Genomic DNA, 19,799 nt, shown 5'->3' with positions numbered 1-19,799 from the left:
GGCGCCCACAGCACTCTTGATGGTGAAATGGAGCAACACAGCTAGGAGCTGGGGAGGCAGAGGCAGATTGGTCCAGGTCATGCCACTTCCCAACAAAAGGATGTGCCTGCCATTTGGTGCTGTTCTGCAGCACAGAGTGTCATGGAGACACCCACGCTCGAAACGCTGGCATCATCTAGACGTGGTCATCGCTAGATGTGATAACCTCAAAAACGTCCTTCTGACAAACAGCTACCACAGTGCCGACTGCCATACAGATCACTTGCTAGTTTGCTCGAAACTCAAGGTGAGAGCCAAGAAGCTGTACCACTCTAAACCAACTGGAAGGCCCCGCATTGATGCCACAAAGACAGCAAACTCAGAGAGAGCCGAAAAGTTCAGAGTGACCCTTGAGGAGAATCTCAGCAGCAGCCCTGGGGGTGCCGATGTGACATCCAGATGGCAACATCTGAGGGATACAATTTACAACACAGCCTTGTCGGTGTTTGGAAGAAGAGCTAGAAACACAAACGACTGGTTCGAAGCTAACTCCAATGAGATGATTCCAGCCATCGAAAAGAAGCGCGCTGCACTCCTGGAGTACAAACGCTCACCGAGCCAGAGTACCCTGCAAGCACTCAGATCAGCCAGAAAAACAGTACAGCAGACAGCCAGGCGCTGTGCCAACAACTACTGGCTCGAGTTATGCAGCAGCATCCAGACCAGTGCTGACTCTGGTAATCTCAGGGGAATGCACGAGGGCATCAAGAAGGCATTAGGACCCACCCAGAACAAGATGGCACCTCTGAAATCCAAATCTGGTGAAGTCATCACTGACAAAGCCAAACAGATGGTACTCCGAGCTGTACTCATGCGAGAACGTTGTGGTTGATGCAGCCCTTGATGCCGTCGAGCTCCTACCAGTAATGGACAAAGTGGATCAGGAACCAACTGTGGACGAACTGAAGAAAGCCATTGACAGCATTGCGGTAGGAAAGGCCCCAGGCCAGGATGGAATACCACCAGAGGTAATCAAGTGTGCCGCGGACATCCTTCTGGAACCCCTACATGAGCTACTGTGCGTGTGCTGGAGAGAGGAAGAGGTTCCACAGGATATGCATGACGCTAACATTGTAACCTTGTATAAGAACAAAGGAGACAGAAGCGACTGCAACAATTACCATGGAATCTCCCTCCTAAGCGTCACTGGTAAACTGTTCACTCACGTCTTCCTCGGCAGACTCCAGAAGATTGCTAAGAGGGTGTATCCCGAATCACAGTGCAGATTCTGTGCAGAGAGATTTACCGTTGACGTGGTCTTCTCTCTGAGGCAGCTGCAGGAGAAATGCAGGGAGCAGAGGAAGCCACTCTATATTGCCTTCATCGACCTGACCAAGGCCTTCGACTTGGTCAGCAGGGATGGGCTGTTCAAACTGCTCCAGAAGATAGGCTGTCCACCACGGTTACTCAAGATGATCCAGTCTTTCCATAAAGACATGAGAGGAACCATCCAATATGACGGCACATTATCAGATGTTTTCAGCATCAGGAGTGGCGTCAAACAAGGATGCGTGCTTGCTCCGATGTTGTTCGCAATCTTCTTTGCACTCCTCCTGAAGCACGCCTTTGGATCTTCAACAGAGGGCATCTTTTTGCACACAAGATCTGATGGGAAACTGTTTAATTTTGCAAGGCTGAAAGCTAAGTCTAAGGTGCGGGAAGTCCTCATCAGAGATATGCTGTTCGCAGATGATGCCGCTGTAGTGTCACACACAGGAGACCAGCTTCAGAAACTGCTGGATCAGTTCTCCAAAGCATGCAAGGACTTCGGGCTTTCCATCAGCTTAAAGAAGACAAACATACTTGGTCAGGACGTTGCTGAACCTCCATCAATCAGCATTGACAACTATACGTTAGAGGTTGTCCACAAGTTTGTTTACCTCGGGTCCACCACCACTGACACCCTGTCATTGGAGACTGAGCTAAATAGGAGGATTGGTAAAGCAGCCACAACTTTGTCCAGACTCAGCGAGAGAGTCTGAAATAACATCAAGTTGTAGACCTGCACCAAAATGCAAGTCTACAGAGCCTACATCCTCAGCACCCTCCTTTACGGCAGTGAGTCTTGGACCCTGTACGCCCGCCAGGAAAAGAGGCTGAATGTCTTCCACTTGCGCTGCCTCAGGCACATCCTTGGACTATCATGGAAGGACAGAGTGTCCAACAGCGCTGTCCTTGAGCAAGCTGGAATCCCAGCCATGCATACCCTCCTCAGGCAGCGGCGGCTCCGCTGGCTTGGCCACGTCCATAGGATGAATGATGAAAGGATCCCAAAAGACATCCTGTATGGCGAGCTAGCCTCTGGCAAAAGACCTCCCGGACGCCCCCAGTTGCGCTACAAAGATGTTTGCAAGAGGGACCTCAGGGAGGTAGACATCGAGCCGGACAGCTGGGAGGAGCTGGCAGACGATTGCAGCAGACGGAGGCAGGAACTACACAAGGGCCTTCAGAAGGGTGAGATGAGGATCAGACAGCTAGCAGAGGAGAAGCGAGCCCACAGAACGCACAGTAAGGACCTGCCAGACACCCATTACACATGCAACAGATGCAGCAAGGACTGTCACTTTCATGTGGGCCTTCGCAGTCACAGTCGACACTGCAAATGATGATTCCAAATGGAACTATGAAGGGCGCGATCCATAGTCTACCTAGACTGAAGGATGCCTACTGGTGGTGTAGCTAATAGTAGAGACCAGCTCCAGTTGGGTCTTGTTATCTGTAGTGAGCAAGGAGGATGACCATAGGCACTCAGGATTGGTGCTCTTGAGCTCAGCCCAGCTGTTGCTACCTGTACACTCAGCACATGCAGCACCGGATAACTCCATCAGATGCCATTGGTGTATCACCCCGCTCTCAGTAGCATCATCTGTCTCAATGACCGTGTCTCAGCTGTCTCACGGGTAACAATCCCATACTTGACACCACAAGAATTTAGACAAAAAAGTGATCTCATTGTAATGGATGAACTGGAATCCCTGCTCTATCCACATCCCAAATTCATGATGAAGATTCTTGTCCATCTGGCGATCCTTCTTGAAAGTCACCTGAAGTGACTCAAAGTTTTAGTTCTTAGTCACTCTGTGCATTCACTGCAGTTCTTTGAGATGCGTGTCCCTAGGGCAGCTCCAATACCTGCCCTTCTTCCCCTCTGCTTTGGGTGGAGAAGTAACTGTGAGTGGTTCAGCCATACCCCTAGAGTGCCTTGATCTCTGGTATGAGGACACATAGGAACCGTGCACAGGTTAGGCCCTTCTGTCTGAAAATCTCTGATCTAGGACTTGGAAGGTCCATGCACACACCGGTAGTGGAGAACCCTGACCGGCGTGCATCTGAAGGAATCCCATTTATTGCACAAAGTGAGTAACCCCTGCTACAGTGAAGTTACCCCACCAGGCAACTGTTCTGTGAGGTTCCCCCCAGTTCAGTGAGTCTCTGCAGAATCACCTGAATCCCGCGATACCCAGAGGGGCTCCTTTATGTCAGCACAGCTGCAGTGATGGCTTTTCTCCCTCTCTCCCTCTGTAGCTGTATATTAACAGCCACAGAGAAGTTCCTGCCTGCTGCAGCAATCACTTCTGTTCTGGTCAGTTATGTCCAGTATTCAGAGAGCCTGCAGTGGGGCAGGCCCAGACAAATTAGGCTTCCAGCTCCATTTTGCCCTCCCTGCCTTGCAATCCAGAGAGAGCCCCTTGGAGTCAGAGGAATTGTGAATCCAAGATAGCTCTCCCACCCTCCATTCCCTGAAACCTCTGAGTTGGCGCTTACCTTCCATGGCGTAGCACCCTGTGCTTCTGAGCTGGCATTGCTCCTGCCTAGCTCCCCTCACCCACCCACCCAGTCTCCATCTCTTAGAACCAGTGCTCCCCTTCCATTCCTGGCCTCAGGCGGGCCTTCTTCCCGGTTACTTCTGAGGGCAGAGAGGAAATGTAGCCCGAAGTATTTTGGCACACCGTGAAATAGCTGCTGTGATAAGGTGTGCAAGCACTTCAGTGACTCCCTGGCATGCGAGCTCAACCTAAAACCAAGACATCAGCATTTTGCAAGGTAACCAATCAGCTGACATTCAAACGAACTCGTGTTTACCCCTTGGGCTAACAAAATAACCAGTTTGGCCAGATATGCAACCCTTCAAAGGGCTTCTCCTGGCTGCCTGATACCTGATTCCCCCACAAATGCCTTTCTTTTACCCTCTAATTTAGTGAGCAGCATCAGTGGGCTCCCTTTGCCACCAGTGATATTGGGCTGGTCATTTCACCCCTCCGTGCCTCACCGCAGTGTGGCTGTAATGATAATTTGCTACTTTGTACAGGGAATGGCTCTCTGACCTGTAGCTCTGAGCTCATTGCTGGCAAGCTCAGACTGCTCTCTCCCTCAGCACCCATGTACCTACCACTCTTCCATGGAATATCTGCCAAGGGGCCGGATCTATTTGTGCAGCACCTCAGGACATGCCTCTTTCACCTGCTCTGGAAGCCAGGGAACGCTGGGGAGGGTAAGGAACAGCTGGGGGAAAGGGTAGAGCGTGCTCTTTCTGATTCTGGAGGTTGAGGGGAGGGGCAAGGATGTACCCATCTCAGCAATCAGAGGGGAACCAGATTCTAGGGCGCACACATGGTGGGGCTGGCGAGATGTGCCTGGAGTTCCAAGATGGCAGCAGTGGGGGCTGCTGAGAAGGTACTAGTGCTGCTACAAGAATAGTCATGAGGTCACTGCCTGGTGCGTGAGGTACTTTGAAATCCTTAGGTGAGAGGCCCTAGTGCATATAAATGCAAGGGTAGCAGTAGTTAAATAGTGGCTCCTACCCTACATCACAGAATTACTTCTTCCATTGCGGTACCACTTTCAGATGAAAAGGCTCTGAAATGCCCCTTGGAAACAGGACGTGGAACTTGCTCCTGTTGCCCGGCTTCTGTGTTACTTGTCACAACCAGAAATAAATGAACCTCTTGGAGAAATAATTCTAAAATAATTTGCATTTTTATACTAAAATGCCTTCCATCCAAGTGATCCAAACCGCTTTACAAGCAATCAGTTAAATTTCTCAGCTCCTTTGTGAGAGAGGGGAGTATTATTATTATACAAACAGCACTAGTCAATATTTTCCATAATGACTTGGGTAATTTAGTGGAGCCTTTGCTCATAAAATTTGCTCTTGATACCAAGCTGGTGAGGGGAGGAGGGCATTGCAGACATTTAGGAGAACAGGATTAGAATTCATAAAAACCTTAACACACTGAAAAATTGGTCTGAAATCAACAAGATGAAATTCCATAAAGACAAGTGCAAGCTAAAATGCTTAGGTAGGACAAACCAGGATCTACAACTACAACCTGGGGGAAACTGGCTAGACAGCAGTCCTGCTGAAAAAGATCTGGGGTTTATAATGGGTCACAAATTGAAAATCCACTAACAAAGTGTGATCATGTTGCTAACAAAGTTAATGTTCTGGGGTTGGTAAGCAGGTATGTCATCTCTAAGACACAGGAGGTGATCATTCCACTCCACTTCAGCTCTGCTGAGCTTCAGCTGGAGCGCTGAGTCCCGTTTTGGGAGCCAGACTTCAAGTTGTTGGTAAACTGGGGAGAGACCAGAGGAGAGCTGTAAAAATGAGAAACAGGGATTTTAAAGCGTGACCACCCCAGGGTTGTTTAGGTCTACTTGGTCATGCCTCTGCATGAGGGCTGAACTAGATAACTTCTCCACGTCCCTCCCAGCCCTATGTTTATATGAAATGGGCAAACTGAGGCCCAGAGAATTAAGAGACTTGGCCAAAGTCAACATCTTAAAATATTTGAGTTTGATCTCCAGATTACCTGCAATCCTGTGATTTCAAGCACAGTTTATCACCATAGCTGACTGATTGGCTAGGGTGGTGTGATACTTCCTTTTCACTAGTCTCCCACCCAACCCTTTCCACTCCAGCTTAGTCAATCACAAATAAGACATATAAGTACGTGATTCTGTACTAATACCCGCCCCCCTTCAACCTCCCATTAACTTCAGGGGTTGCATTCTCTGTTGACTTTACACACCATGCAATATCTTGAAGCCGGTGTGTACATCAGCAAAGAGTTTGGCCCTTTGGCTTTTCCAAGGTTCCACTGGTGTAGAAAGAAGAGAAGCTGTAAGTTTTTCAGGAAATCTCGGTCTCCTGTAGGACAGTGTGTTCTGCTACCAGTTGGTCTGGTTTTTTTTTTTTCCTTAAGTAAAGAAGTATTTTGAAGATGTATCTTCTCCTTATGAAGACTGGTGGGAGTGACGTGAGTACAGAAGAAAGCGAGGAGCTTTGGGCTGAGCCAAGCACAGTGTGGGCAGATACTGGACAGACTTCCCCACACAGCTCTGCCTGACTCAGCATCATTGGTGCCTTACCTCCAGCCTTGATCACTTGCTGACAGTTTTGTGGTGATCGGAGGAAGAGGTGGCAGGACTCATGATCTTAGATACTATTGGACGCCAAGCTTCTGAAACTGAAAGGATCGTTCTCTTAGAATCTGATCCAAAGTTTATTGGAGTCATTGGGATTCTTTCCAGTGGGGTTTGGCTTGGGCCCTAAATCAGCTGCTAAATTTGCTTCTGTAATTCTGTGCTTCCATTCTGTAAAGCTTTTCTTGGGAGGTAGGAGTCAGTAATGTGGCGATAAACAGAGTGGTAGCAATGTGCGTCATCTTTACACTAGGAGAAGCTTTTTAATGAAAATCTGAATGGGAAAGAAGTAATGCATCTCACCGATTTACTGCTTACAGTACTTCTCTACCTGGATGTTGAGTGTAAGTATTTACAGGCAATCTCTTGCCAGATGCACAGAGAGATTTTTAGCACATCCTCAGAAACAGAAGATATGACAAAATAAAGGCAAATTAGCAAACGAGTGCACTCTGAAATAAATGGAAAGCAAAAATACCCTGTGTAGCACACCTGTAAATAGTGACTGAACAATGCAAGTACGGATCAGGTTAAAAACCAAAGCAGAGGTTTTTCAGAGGGCTTTACAACTCTTCCTCTCTTTTTGTGCAATGCATTTGAATTGCAAAGAGTAATGCTGGAAACTTCACTCTCCCACTGAGATACATTAGTGTAGTGTTGAAAATAAATATTGTTTTTAAAAAGAATTGAATCTGCTTTGGGTTAGCATGCTTAAAATAGATTTTTGGAGGGTTCAAGCCACAAAGATGGAGAAAAAGCAAGCAATTTTAGCTTAGAGGCTTTTCTTTTCTGCCTTTCTATGTGTCTGTCTTCCTTTCCTTTTCTCTGAAAAGCATTGGCTGAAAGCAGTTTGATGCTCAATCAGCAGAAAGGTTTTGGAATGATGCCATTGAGTCAGATGTACCCCATGCTTTGCTGGGAGAGGGGAGATTAGTCTGGTCATGTTATGTTTGAATTAACAACTCAAATTTTTGCTCTTCCTCATTGTGTGTAATGGAACTTAGACACCGTGCTGGTTTCTGTTTTCCAGTGCTGTTCTCCTCTGGACTGGAAAGCCTGGAGTTTTGTTTGTTTCTTTCTTTTGTTTATAAAAATCCCATTGCAAGGGAATATGCCCAACCTGCAACTCTGATGAAAGTGCAGTTGTCTCCTCAGCGGTGCTGTGAAGCATGCTTGCCATGGTTTCCACCTTGGCGGTCTCATGTTTGAAAGGGGCTGTTCTTTTGTACCCACTCCATAACCTGAAGCCTTTTGTTATGCTGGAAAGAAGAAAAGAAATAGATGTGAGGCCATAGGATATGTTCTGGGGCAAGGGGGAGACAGTGGTTTTATTAGCAGGATTTTAAAGAGTCCCTAATGACCTTTCATCTGTCCCTATAAGCACTTAAGCTTGTGAATAACTTCACGCGCAATAAAAATGGGGCCACTTGCGGTTGACTCCCATTATTAAATACATGTAGGATCAAGCCTTAGTCTTAGTTCAGCATTTAAAAATATCTTGAAAGCTGTTCTGTGCCAGGCTGAGTGTTGGTGTAGGCAGTCTTATGAGTGAGTTTGTTTGGATACCCTTAACTGAAGTCTGACACTGGTTACCAGTGAAGGCAAAGTAGCAAGGCCATAATGTTGTATTTAATGGATGCGTACTTCAGTGGGGCAAGTATGAATAAAACCAACTCTCTTGTTAAACTAGTGTTGGTCAGAAAAGCATGTGCCAGCAACTGAAAAACCTGGGCAAGAAGCAAGTTTTTAATTTTCCGTGACAGGAGCCAAGGCTATGTCTTGGTGAGAAACCATATATCTACTGTCCCACCTCTGCCTCCAAGCAAGGGTTTAATCCTTACACTGGCTTTTCCCTGCAAATGTAGGCTTATTGGGATGGGGCAGGGGCAATGGATTATAAGAGGCTAGTAATGAGAGAGAAAAGGGGGCTTTTGACAAGACAGTTGGAAGTTTATTTGCCAGGAGCACTGTGCTACACAGGGTTTGTGTGTGATTCTTCCGAAATGGGCTCTTTCTGTTCCTGCTTGTTTGCCTACCTGGTCCAATGGGATTTCTGTGGTGCTTTTTCTTTGAATGAATGGTGTGGAGAAAGTGAATATAGAAAAATTATTTACCTTTTCCCATAATACAAGAACTAGGGGACACCAAATGAAATTGATGGGTAGTAGGTTCAAAACTAATAAAAGGAAATTTTTCTTCACACAGCGCACAGTCAACCTGTGGAACTCCTTGCCGGAGGAGGCTGTGAAGGCCAGGACTCTATTAGGGTTTAAAAAAGAGCTCGATAAATTTTTGCAGGTTAGGTCCATAAATGGCTATTAGCCAGGGGTAAATTATGGTGCCCTAGCCTTCAGTACAAGGGCAGGAGATGGATGGCAGGAGATAAATCACTTGATCATTGTCTTCTGTTCTTCTCTGGGGCACCTGGCATTGGCCACTGTCGGCAGACGGAATACTGGGCTGGATGGACCTTTGGTCTGACCCAGTATGGCCATTCTTATGTTCTTATGGGAGAAGGGGACAGAAGAGTCTCTCTTGAGTCAGGAGACCTTGTAGGAAAGAGTGGGAAAGGGGGAGCAAATAGAGGCCAGACATGGAAATTCAGGTGCCAGAGTTTAACTTAAAATTGTACTACCTTGTTTTACACAACCCAGTGATTCAGTAGCAGAGGGGAAAAGCCTCAGGAAGAACTGGGACTCAAAATAATGGCCATCACATTTGGGCAACATGACACGGCTGCAGGTGAGAGAAGCAGAAGTTCAGACAGAACTTGCTGGAGTTGTCCTGGGCCTGGCAAACCTACTGGAAAGACTGCCATTGAGTCTGATGTGGTGGGCCCTGAATTCGCTGTACAAGTGTGCTTCCCCCTCACAAAGATGGCAGCAATAGCCAGGGCGTTCCTGCCCTGAATGGCAGGGCACGTGGCGCCTACAGGGGCTGCTGGCAACAAATACTAAATGACACTTACCCAAAAGGGCCAGCATGATGTGCAGAAAAAAATGTTATGTATGTCACAAATTAACATAGCACTCAACAGAGTAAAACACGTGTGTGCCCTCAAGAACTTATAGCCTGTGGGCATTACACATCAGATGCTCCCACTGAGTTTAATGGAATGTTCTCCAGGACTTGTAGGATCAGGCTCCAGCATATATAAGAGAAACACAAGACAAGACATAGTTTTAAGTATATGTTTTGGCTCAGCTATGACATTAAGACAACAGTGCTCTAAAAATTGCCTGCAAAATTGTTGGCAGCCACAATCAAATTACATTAAACATGTTGACTTCAGTGTAATTGGATTATCTCAGTCCATGGTTAGAACAAGAGTTTTTTTAAAATGTCTGATTACATTCAAATGTACTTAGGCTGGGAGCCGGCGGGCGGAAATCCAGGCAGTGTTTGCAGGTGGCTGGCTCTTTGTCAAGAATCCTAAAAAATCAGGTAATTGTTAAATGATGCTGCTAACTGTGCCTAGGCAAATGCTTATTCTTCCCCAACAGTGAGTGTGGAGGAGGCACTGGAAGGACATGCATCCCATAGAATTTTGTTGAATGTATCAAATGTAAAATATTGTTTTTCTTACATGTCCTGACTCCTTGTCATTGCAACTCATTATCAAAAAAGAATGGTTTAAAACAGGATTTTCACCCCCAGAGTTCATTGCCTTGCCCGCTTGGGATGTGATAGTGTCCAAGCTGGGGCAGCTGAGTTTTTTTTTTTCCTGCTGATACTTTGTCAAACATGAGCAGGGTCTCTAGTGGAACAAAGAGCTTGCATGTGAGCGAGGACCATTCTAATGCACTATATTGCTTTGTTTCTGCTCTTCTTGTCAGCGTCAGCGAATTAAAAGCTTTCATGTAAAAAAAGAGTAAAGGAGGAGATTTTAAAAGACACAGGGGTGTTTGGTGCCCAAGAGCCTTTGGCTTTCAAACTTCCGCTCTTCAGGCATAATAGTGGAAACTCGTTCCAGAATGGAAAGAGAGGTCACACTGTCTTACTCCTCTGGCAGGGGGTCTCAAACAATTGCTCTAAGAAAAAAGTGAGCTGTACCATTAATTTTGATATGTTAATTCTGAAGCCTAATGACAACAGTTTCAGTATCTTGTAATTTAATCAGTGACATCCATCTCATCTGGGGTTCTGGGCAGAGTTTGAATAAATGCAATATTCCTCTCCTCCCAATCCACACACCCTGATTATAAGTGAGAAAATCCCTGTTCAAACACAAAACATCATCAATAGCAAAATGAACTTATCAGATAAAATAGGTGGCTCCTAATTATGCCCTGAGTTACGTAACAAAATGTGGGTAGAATGAATTTGCCATTTGTAGCTTGGATCATTTGATACTAAGGTCACCTTGGTTGAAGTCTCTTGTTAACACTTTTATCACACATTTTTTTTTCTCACTTTAGGGGAACACCTGAGAATCTGCCCACAAGGTTATACCTGCTGCACCAGTGAGATGGAAGAGAACTTCTCAAAAAAAAGCCAAAGTGAATTTGAAGACATGATGACGGAAGCTAGCCGCTCTGCACAGGTGACCCTAACATCTCAGTACAAAAACTTTGATGGTAAGTAAATATACAGAATTACCCCAGTTTTGAATGTAGATGGTCTTTGCATGTTGAATTCAGGTTTTTTGCCAGCTGGTTCTGCCTTTATGTATTGTTTTCTGTGGCTGTTATTGTACCATGTCTTTTAATATGAGTTCTAGCACATGTTGCATTCTCACTGGAGAAAACCCAGTTTTATTAAGGACCTTTCAGGACTCTTGGCGCCATAGAATCATAGAGAATTAGGGTTGGAAGAGATCAGTCCTCAGGAGGTCATCTAGTCCAACCCCCTGCTCAAAGCAGGAACAATTCCAACTAAATTACCCCATCCAGGCCTTTGTCAAGCTGGGGCTTAAAAACCTGTAACAATGGAGATACCACCACATCCCTAGGCAACACATTCCAGTGCTTCACCACCCTCCAGCGAAATAGCTTTTCCTAATGTCCAACCTAGACCTCACCAGCTGCAGCATGAGACCATTGCTTCTTGTTCTGTCATCTGCCACCACTGAGAATAGCTTAAGTTCATCCCCCTCACTCTTCTGCAGACTAAATAAACTTGGTTCCCTCAGCCTCTCTTGATAAGTCACATGCCTCAGTCCCCTATTCATTTTCATTTTTCTCAGCTGGACTCTTAGCCACCGTATGTAGCTAAGACCTGTATCCGTAGATACGGAAGTGGTATTTTACAGACAACCGTGACAATATTGAGTATTCTACTTAGAAAGTATCAGAGGAGTAGCCGTGTTAGTCTGGATCTGCAAAAGCAATGAGGGGTCCTGTGGCACCTTATAGACTAACACAAATGTATGAGCATAAGCTTTCGTGGGCCAAGACCCACTTTGTCAGATGCAGGTGACCTGCATCTGACGAAGTGGTTCTTGGCCCACGAAAGCTTATGCTCATACACTTCTGTTAGTCTATAAGGTGCCACAGGACCCCTCATTGCTACTTGGAAAGTTTGCTTACACCTATTGGAGTAGGTGTGTGCACAGCGTTCACACACATCGTCTGAAGCTTTTTCTTCTAGTAGTTCTTGTTGGGTTGACAGTGGAGCCCCCTGCAGTGGTGTGGTAGGAAGGGCTCTGCTGACTCTCCACCTCCTCCCTCAGTTCCTTTTTACTGTCAGTAATGGTCATTGGAGGACTTGTTCATAGAATCCTAGGGCTAGAAGGGACCTTAGGAAGTCATCTAGTCCAGCCCCCTGACCAAAGCAGGATCAACACTAACTTGCTAACCTAACCTAACCCAACTTGTTCTCTGCCTCTGCAAGACAACCCTAGCTCTTTCCCCACTTTTTCATATACGTAGTTAGTTGTTCAAGCAGTAGATGCTTTAATTATTTCTCATTAGAGGGTTCCCCCACCCCATCTTGTTGTTCATTTTTGATTCCAGCAGTGCTTCCTGTTGGGCGTGCAATGGGGGTTTAAGCATGGTGACTCCTGTGGCAAGCCTATGCCAGGTGGGGATCTGCATGTATCTTGCTTGAGCATTTAGGTGAAGGACATTGAACAGTATTTTAACAGCATGGTGTCTGCAGGAGTTTCAGGATGAGAACTAGCTGAGAGAGGGACCAGCACTTGAAACTCCTGCCCATAGAGTCAGCGCACTCACCCTCCTTGCCAAACACTTGGTAGCTTCCTCGATGCACAGTGTGTCAGTCTGTTCATGACTCACTGGCAGCTCAAAAAGTGGGATGCAACGAACACCGTCATTGGTCCCTGACCCATCAGGCCGGTTCTTCGGTGATGCACTACTCCCAGTTTCCAATGCCACACAAGAAGTCCAGGCTGGACAGACATTCACAGCACTTCAGCACGTCCCTTCTCAGGGCACTGCACGGACAGTGCGGCACAGCTGGCACCATCAATTCCAGCCCGAGGATGGGACTGTTGAGTTGGGGGCCTGTTAGACTCCTGTGTGCATGGCGTTCTGGAAGAGGACCGCCCAGGTCCTCCCCTCCACGCAGGACACTTTTGGGGCCACAACTTCTGGAGCTTGTCCAAATGGTGGAGTAGGCAGCACTAGCACTGGCTATGATGCAGACACTGGTGCATGCTCCAGGACTGGCTGGAGGACAGCACTTAGCACACACTCCAATGTCTACCCAGCCAGCGGGGCTGCCAGTGGTGCAGCCCTTTCTCCAAGCACCAACACTTTCAGCACTGGCTCTAGAGCTTATACCACCTCCAGTTCAGCATCAGGGCCAGCTGGCCATATTTTCATTCCCACTCTCCATCTCCTGGGCACTGATCTCCAATGCCATTGTGCCTTTCCATTGCAGATTGGTCCTGCTCTGAGTGATGTCAGTCAGAGGCAAAGTCCCCTGTGTCTCTCTTCACTAAAATCACAGTAGGCTGCTTCCTCAGGGGCCTGGAAAGGTTATACCCCCAGATTCAACACCTTGTCCTTCGGTGGGATCTCAACCTGGTCCATTTTCAGCTCGTGGACCTGCCTTTTGAGCCCTTGGCAGCCTGTCCCCATCCTACGTCCTTTGGAGGGTGGCCTTCCCAGGGGCCATAACCTCAGCAAGGCTGTTTTAGAGCTCCAGGCTCTCATCTCCAAACCTCCATATACCATATTTTAGAAAGACAAAGTACAGATCTGTCCTTGCTCAGCTTTTCTGCCTAAAGTGGTCTCCTACTTCCATGTCAGCCAGGACATTTTGCTGCCTGTGTTCTCCCCAAAACCCCACACCATTCCTGTCAGGGCTGCTGCTTTATTCTGACAGTGTGAGTGCAGAAAGTGGGGTCCTGCAAAAACCTTAGAAAAAATAGGTTGCCTGTAAAAGGCTTTACTTAAAAAGCTCCCCAAGGCCACAGATTCCCTGACCTTGGGGGCGGAGGGGTGGGGGGTAATCACTGCCACCACCCAAGTAAGGAAAAAAAAAACATTTTGACCCAGGAAGACACACTCGGGGTGTCTCCCTATGGGGGTACACCAAGCTCTTACTCCTCCTTCAGGTGAAAGCTTAGATGCAAAGAACTGTACTCTGATTGCTGATCTTTCAGTCTAAGGCATGAACATACACAGACTCCTCTAGGACACAGGGATCACATCATTTGCTTTAAAAATGCAATTTATTCACAAGAGAAAAATTAATCATACCAGTTGCAGTACAGAGACTTACTTCCCTGGGATTCATCTTAGAGTTACAGGGGAAAGAAACAAGTCATTAATCAAAGCTATTGAAAAAAGATAGTCCACACCAAATTCAAAACAACTATAACCTGATCAACTCTATCTACGCATGTCCCTTCTACTTACTTATGTATGGCTGATTATGAAACGGTTGGATATTTACTGGATTCATTCCAGCTGCTCAGGAGGAATCAGCTCTCTGCCTCTGCTGCATTAGCCATGCAGACAAAAGACCCCTCAGACTGCAATTGTTCTCAGTTGAAAAAAGCCTCTCTTCCTCCCATTGGCTTACCTGACCACCCCCTGTGAAGAGTTGTCTCTGTAGGGGTTAACCCTTTTTCTGCATTCATTCATGACAACTTCTCAGGAGAGAGGCCTTCATTCCATAGAGCTCAAGTGCACTCTGGGCTTCTACTTTGAATGCACCCAGCCGTTTCCAAAATTGCCACCACTCTTTATTGTGTTAGCAGGAAGAATGAGGACACTGCCCATCTCATCCCAGCATTTCTCATCATGCATCATATCCTGCATCAGGACCTTCTATGACCTGGGCAAGGTCCCAGCTCAGCCCTGACAGCTCGCTCCACAAGAGTTCAGACTTCTTCAGCCACATTCCTTGCACAAGTTCCAAATCAGGACATTTGCAAGGTAGTGACATGATCCTCCATCCACACTTTTGCAGTGCACTGCACCATTGCCCAGCAAACAAGGGATGATGCAGCATTTAGTAGAGCAGTTCTACGGACCGCAGCTTGTTGATCTCCGACCCCTCTTCCAGGTAAACTGCTTGAAGGTCCCCAACTGGAATGCACGTGAGCAATCACTCAAAGAAGAAGAAACAGTCACCTGCCTTTTGCAACTGTTGTTCTTCAAGATTTGCTGGTTGTGTCCATTCCAAATCCCACCCACTCCCCCTCTGTTGGAGAACCATCAAGAAAGAACTGAGGGACTGGAGGATTGGCTGAGCCCTATATACCATACCATGCCATGCAAGGGTCCCTTCAGGAGCTGGCCTGATGGGTACCACGAGGGAAAAAGAGCTGGAAGTGAAAAGCACAGTGCCAGGGAAGACTGAGTCTATCGTTAGGTTCCTGATTAAAAAAAGTAGCAAGTGTCATTTGCCTTCAGCCACTCATGGCAAAAGGGCAGAAATGGAACATAGCACTCATCCTTCCTGTGGATTAAGTGTGATGTCAGGAATACAGCAGCACTTTCAAAGCACAAAGCAAAGAACATGGCTGGCTGGCTGTAGCTGTTGCCAGTGGAGTTTGTTTTATAGCACAAGCTGTAAGCTTTGAGGTCTTAAGGCCAGTAGAAATAAGTGTTTTACTGGCAAAATAGAGCTGACCTATGATTCTGAAACCATCTCTCTTATTGGCAATACCTTCTTTGAAAAAGGCCAGGCATTTAGAATCACAGTCCTCTTACCTCTATCAGTGATTGTCATATGGAGCTATAGTTAACAGAGCAGTGTGTGGGAGGGAAGTAATAATGGAGAGAAGGGTAAAATTGGAGATTTCGAGAAAACACACATACACAGAAGTTGGCCTGACCTTTAGAAGCAGATAGTCAAGATTAAGGTCTTTTTCACTGAAGAGTAAAAAAAAAAAAACCAAGGCAATGCATCTCACCCCAGTGCATTGCAGCTGTGTTGTTGAAGCTGACTGTAGCAAAGGCTTTTCTTTAAAGCTTGGGATTCATTTGTAATCTGAGAAAAGATTAAGGCTGTGATTATTTGCCCACTGTAAAAGGGCCTGATATTCGGACCAGGCTGAGCACACTTGCTGCCCTCCTACCGTCAGGCCTCATTACAGTGCCTTCCAGTTGTGTGCCCTGATATTGTAATAGTGTCAGTAGCATTTTAGAAAATTATGGCCCATATACATATTCTTACCCTGGCATCCAAGGCAAGTGACTGAATACAGTGCCATGTCCTGGAGATAATTAACAGTAGAATTTGGTTCAAAACATTGAGGATTACACAACCTCTTCTCTTCTGCAAATTTAATAAGACCAAATCCCTCAGCCTCTCCTTGTAGGTCATGTGCACCAGCCCCCTAATCATTTTTGTTGCCCTCCACTGGACCCTCTCCAGTGCATCCACATTATTTCATGCCCGGGGGGCCCAGAACTGGACGCAGTACTCCAGATGTGGCCTCACCAGTGCCAAATAAAGGGAACTAATATCTTGTCTAGATCTGCTGAAAATGCTTCTCCTAATGAAATAAGCCATTTGCCTTCTTGGCTACAAGGGCACACTATTGACTGATATCCAGTCTCTCATCCACTATAATCCCCAAGTCCTTTCCTGCTGCACTGCTACTTAACCAGTTGGTCCCCAGCCTGTAACAGTGATTGGAATTCTTCCCTCCCAAGTGCAGGACTTTGCACTTGTCCTCGTTGAACCTCATCGGATTTCTTTTGGCCCAATCCTCCAATTTGTCTTGGTTGCTTGTGTACAGAGCTCAGCAAGATTTCATCTTTTCTTTCTGCTTGTTTGATGCATATATTTGGCCTGTAGGGGGGAGAGATCGCTATGTTCTGGCATGCAGCATTATCAGTCAGTGGATAACCCTGAGCACCTCCTCTCCTCATTATAGGACTGGAGTCCTGTTACTCATGGATCCTCTGGTGGCAGGGATGACATGCTGAGCTTTCAGGCTGGAGGTTACCACTTTGTCTTTCCATTGCAGATTATGCCACAGCAAATCGTGTCTTTTGTAATCTCAGTGCCGAGCACTGCAGTAGCATTTACGTGTGAGGGACCCAGAAACTTCATCTAGAAAATGCCCACGTCGTTAGAACTGTCCTCAGCGCTGCCATTCCCTGCGCTGATTTGGGAGAAACTCAGGCCATTGGTTTTGATGTGTAAAACCCGAGATGATTTGACAGCTTTCAATTACAATCCACTGAGTCACTCGTAGTGTCTGCTGCAGGGACAAATTCTCCATTGCCAATGACAGAGAATTTTCAGTCTGGTCGAATGTATTTCTAGGGCAGCCATTAATACACTATTTAGGCATGAAATTCAGATAGTAAAAAGCTTCATAAACTATGGAATGACACTCTCCTCTTGCTATCCTAAAAGTTGGTTCTCCATGTATTATTGAGTATCTGAATTCCAGATTCCCCAGCAGTTTAACTCGATATGGGCCGTAGAGATGTATAGGACACAGACAGAATGAGTTTCCAAGTTCTGGCTTGGTGAACTTTTTTCTTGTGGCTCATTTACCCGCAATGTATGGAAGACCTGCCCAGCTTCTGTATTCCAGGTGGTTGGGAGAGAAATTGGAAGAGAACTGGGACTGGCTGTTTGGAGGGAGGTGTGTGGAGATTGCTTTAAAAGTAACTATTTTTCTGACTTGAAAAGGACATAGATTTTTACGCTGAGGTTTGCCCTGCTTTCAAATTGATGTAGTCAGAAGGAAGAGGCCTGGCCGGGCTTATAGATGGCAAGTTATATGGGCCTATGGTGTCCCAACGCTAGGACTGTTCCTGGCCCGGGGCTGGGCTCTATGAAACCCCACTGCCTGTCTGCCCTCCCACCCCCAGTTTCCGCCAGCCCTCCTGCTTCCCTGTCCTCTCCCCCCATGAGTCCTGCAGCCCCACCTGCCGCCTTCCCCAGGTGATTTAAAATGCCCCAGGGGAGGTTAGGGTGGCTTCTGGCCACTTGTTCACCCCAGCTGCTGTCATGTGTGTCCCCATAGCTGCAGGGGAAGAGGGGCATCCCCATGCATTGCTCGGCTGGGGTGAGCAAGCAGCAGGAAACCACTCTAAGCCTGCTGAGCGGCCAGCGGGACGCCTGGTGCATTTTAAATTGCCTGGGGGTGGCAGGCAGGGCCTGGGTGTACATGAGGCAGTAGAGAGGCCAAGGGATCATATGGAGGCAGCAGCATCCAGAGACCCTTGCAACCCCAGGAGCCATTGCCAGAGGTGGGCGCCCTCAGGTAAGTATGGCACTCCCCCCACACTCCCTCGTGCACCCTGCTCCTTCCAGAGCCCTCGTCCTCTACTCCCCAATTTGTAATCCTGCTCCCAAATTTTTTCCCTCTCCAGCCTCCAAATTCCTTCCCAGAACATGCACCCAAGACCTCAGCCTGCACCCAAGCCCCCCCCAGCTCCACCTTTCACCCCTCCTGCACCAAAACTCCCTCCAGAGCCTGGCCCCTTTCCCACCCAAACTCCTTCCCAGAGCTTTAGGCAGGTGTTGGGGGAGAGTTTGACAGGGGGAATGGCACAGGCACCAGGCATTCAGGGCACCACAAATTTTGGGGGTCTTTTTGCAAACCCGCCGCACATGGGTGGGTGGGAAATGTGTATGTGAAATTCACTTGAAAAAAAAAATCCCCCTACATGGATGAAAAGTCGAAAATATGTAGTGCTTCCTCTGCTGGTTGGAAAGCAGGAGTTAGCCAACAAACTTTGAGTCATGTTCATAGAATTGTAGAACAGTAGACCTGGAAGAGAGCTAAGAAGTTGTCAAGTCCAGCCCCCTGCCCAAGACAGGACCAAACCCATCAGATCAGCCCAGCCAGGGCTTTGTCAAGCCGAGACTTAAACACCTCCAGGGATGGAGACTCTACTACTTCCCTGAGTAGACCATTCTAATGCTTCACCACCCTCTGCGTGAAAAAGTTTCTCCTCATGTTCAACCTGGACCTTCCCAAGCACAACTTGAGACCATTTTTCCGTGTTCTGCCACCTGTGACCACTGTGAAAAGCCTCTCCCCAGCCTCTTCGCAACCTCCCTTCAGTAAGTTGAAGGCTGTTATCAAATCCCCCCTCAGTCTTCTCTTCTGCAGACTAAACAGTCCCAATTCCCTCACCCTTTCTTCGTAAGTCATATGCTCCAGGCCTCTAATTATTTTGGTCGCCCTCCGCTGGACCCTCTCCAGTGTGTCCACATCCTTCCTATAATTGGGGGCCCAGAACTGGACACAGTACTCCAGATGCGGCGTCACCAAAGCCAAATAAAGAGGAATAATCACTTCTCTGGATCTACTGGCAACGCTCCTCTTGATGCAACCTAATATGCCATTAGCCTTCTTGACTACAATGACACACTGTTGACTCATGTCCAGCTTCTCGTGCACTACAACTCCCAGGTCCTTTTCTGCAGAACTACTACAGAGCCAGTCGGACCCTGGCCTGTAACAATGCTTGGGATTCTTCCGGCCCAAGTGCAGGACTCTGCACTTGTCCTTATTGAACGTCATCAGATTTCTTGTGGCCCAGTCTTCCAGTTTGTCGAAGTCACTCTATTTCTAAAAGCCTCTTTGGCAACATTTGCTATTCTGTGTTCTTTCTGCATCCCAGATACGTGTGCCTGCATGCGCGCACACAGTATTTTTAATAGTGACAGAGCAATAGCTGTGTTAGTCTGTGTTCTGTCAAAATAAAAAAAACAGCCAAGTAGCACTTTAAAGACTAACAAAATAATTTATTAGGTGATGAGCTTTTGTGGGACAGGCCCACTTCTTCAGATGATAGCCATATCAGAACAGACTGAATATATATAAAGCACAGAGGTCCAAAAATTGTTATCAAGGTTGGCAAATCAGAAGAGCAGAGGAACGCATGGGCGTGGGGGAAATAAGATTTAGATGAAACATCAAAGTATGTAAAGGAGTCCTT

General features: G+C 46.9%; 1 protein-coding gene across 1 annotated transcript in view; it reads left to right on the top strand.

Moving 5' to 3' along the window:
• Window positions 1–19,799, top strand: part of GPC1 (glypican 1) — a 316,778-nt gene that overhangs the window by 143,975 nt on the left and 153,004 nt on the right. The window contains exon 2 of the mRNA XM_075004430.1: window positions 10,884–11,042. Within this exon, the coding sequence (XP_074860531.1) occupies window positions 10,884–11,042 (159 nt within the window). The remainder of the gene's footprint in view (window positions 1–10,883; window positions 11,043–19,799) is intronic.

This window comes from Carettochelys insculpta, chromosome 10, assembly GCF_033958435.1.
Source record: "Carettochelys insculpta isolate YL-2023 chromosome 10, ASM3395843v1, whole genome shotgun sequence".
Classification (NCBI taxonomy): domain Eukaryota; kingdom Metazoa; phylum Chordata; order Testudines; family Carettochelyidae; genus Carettochelys; species Carettochelys insculpta.
Note: the sequence above shows the minus strand (reverse complement) of the source record. Positions and strands in the feature narration are given on the sequence as shown.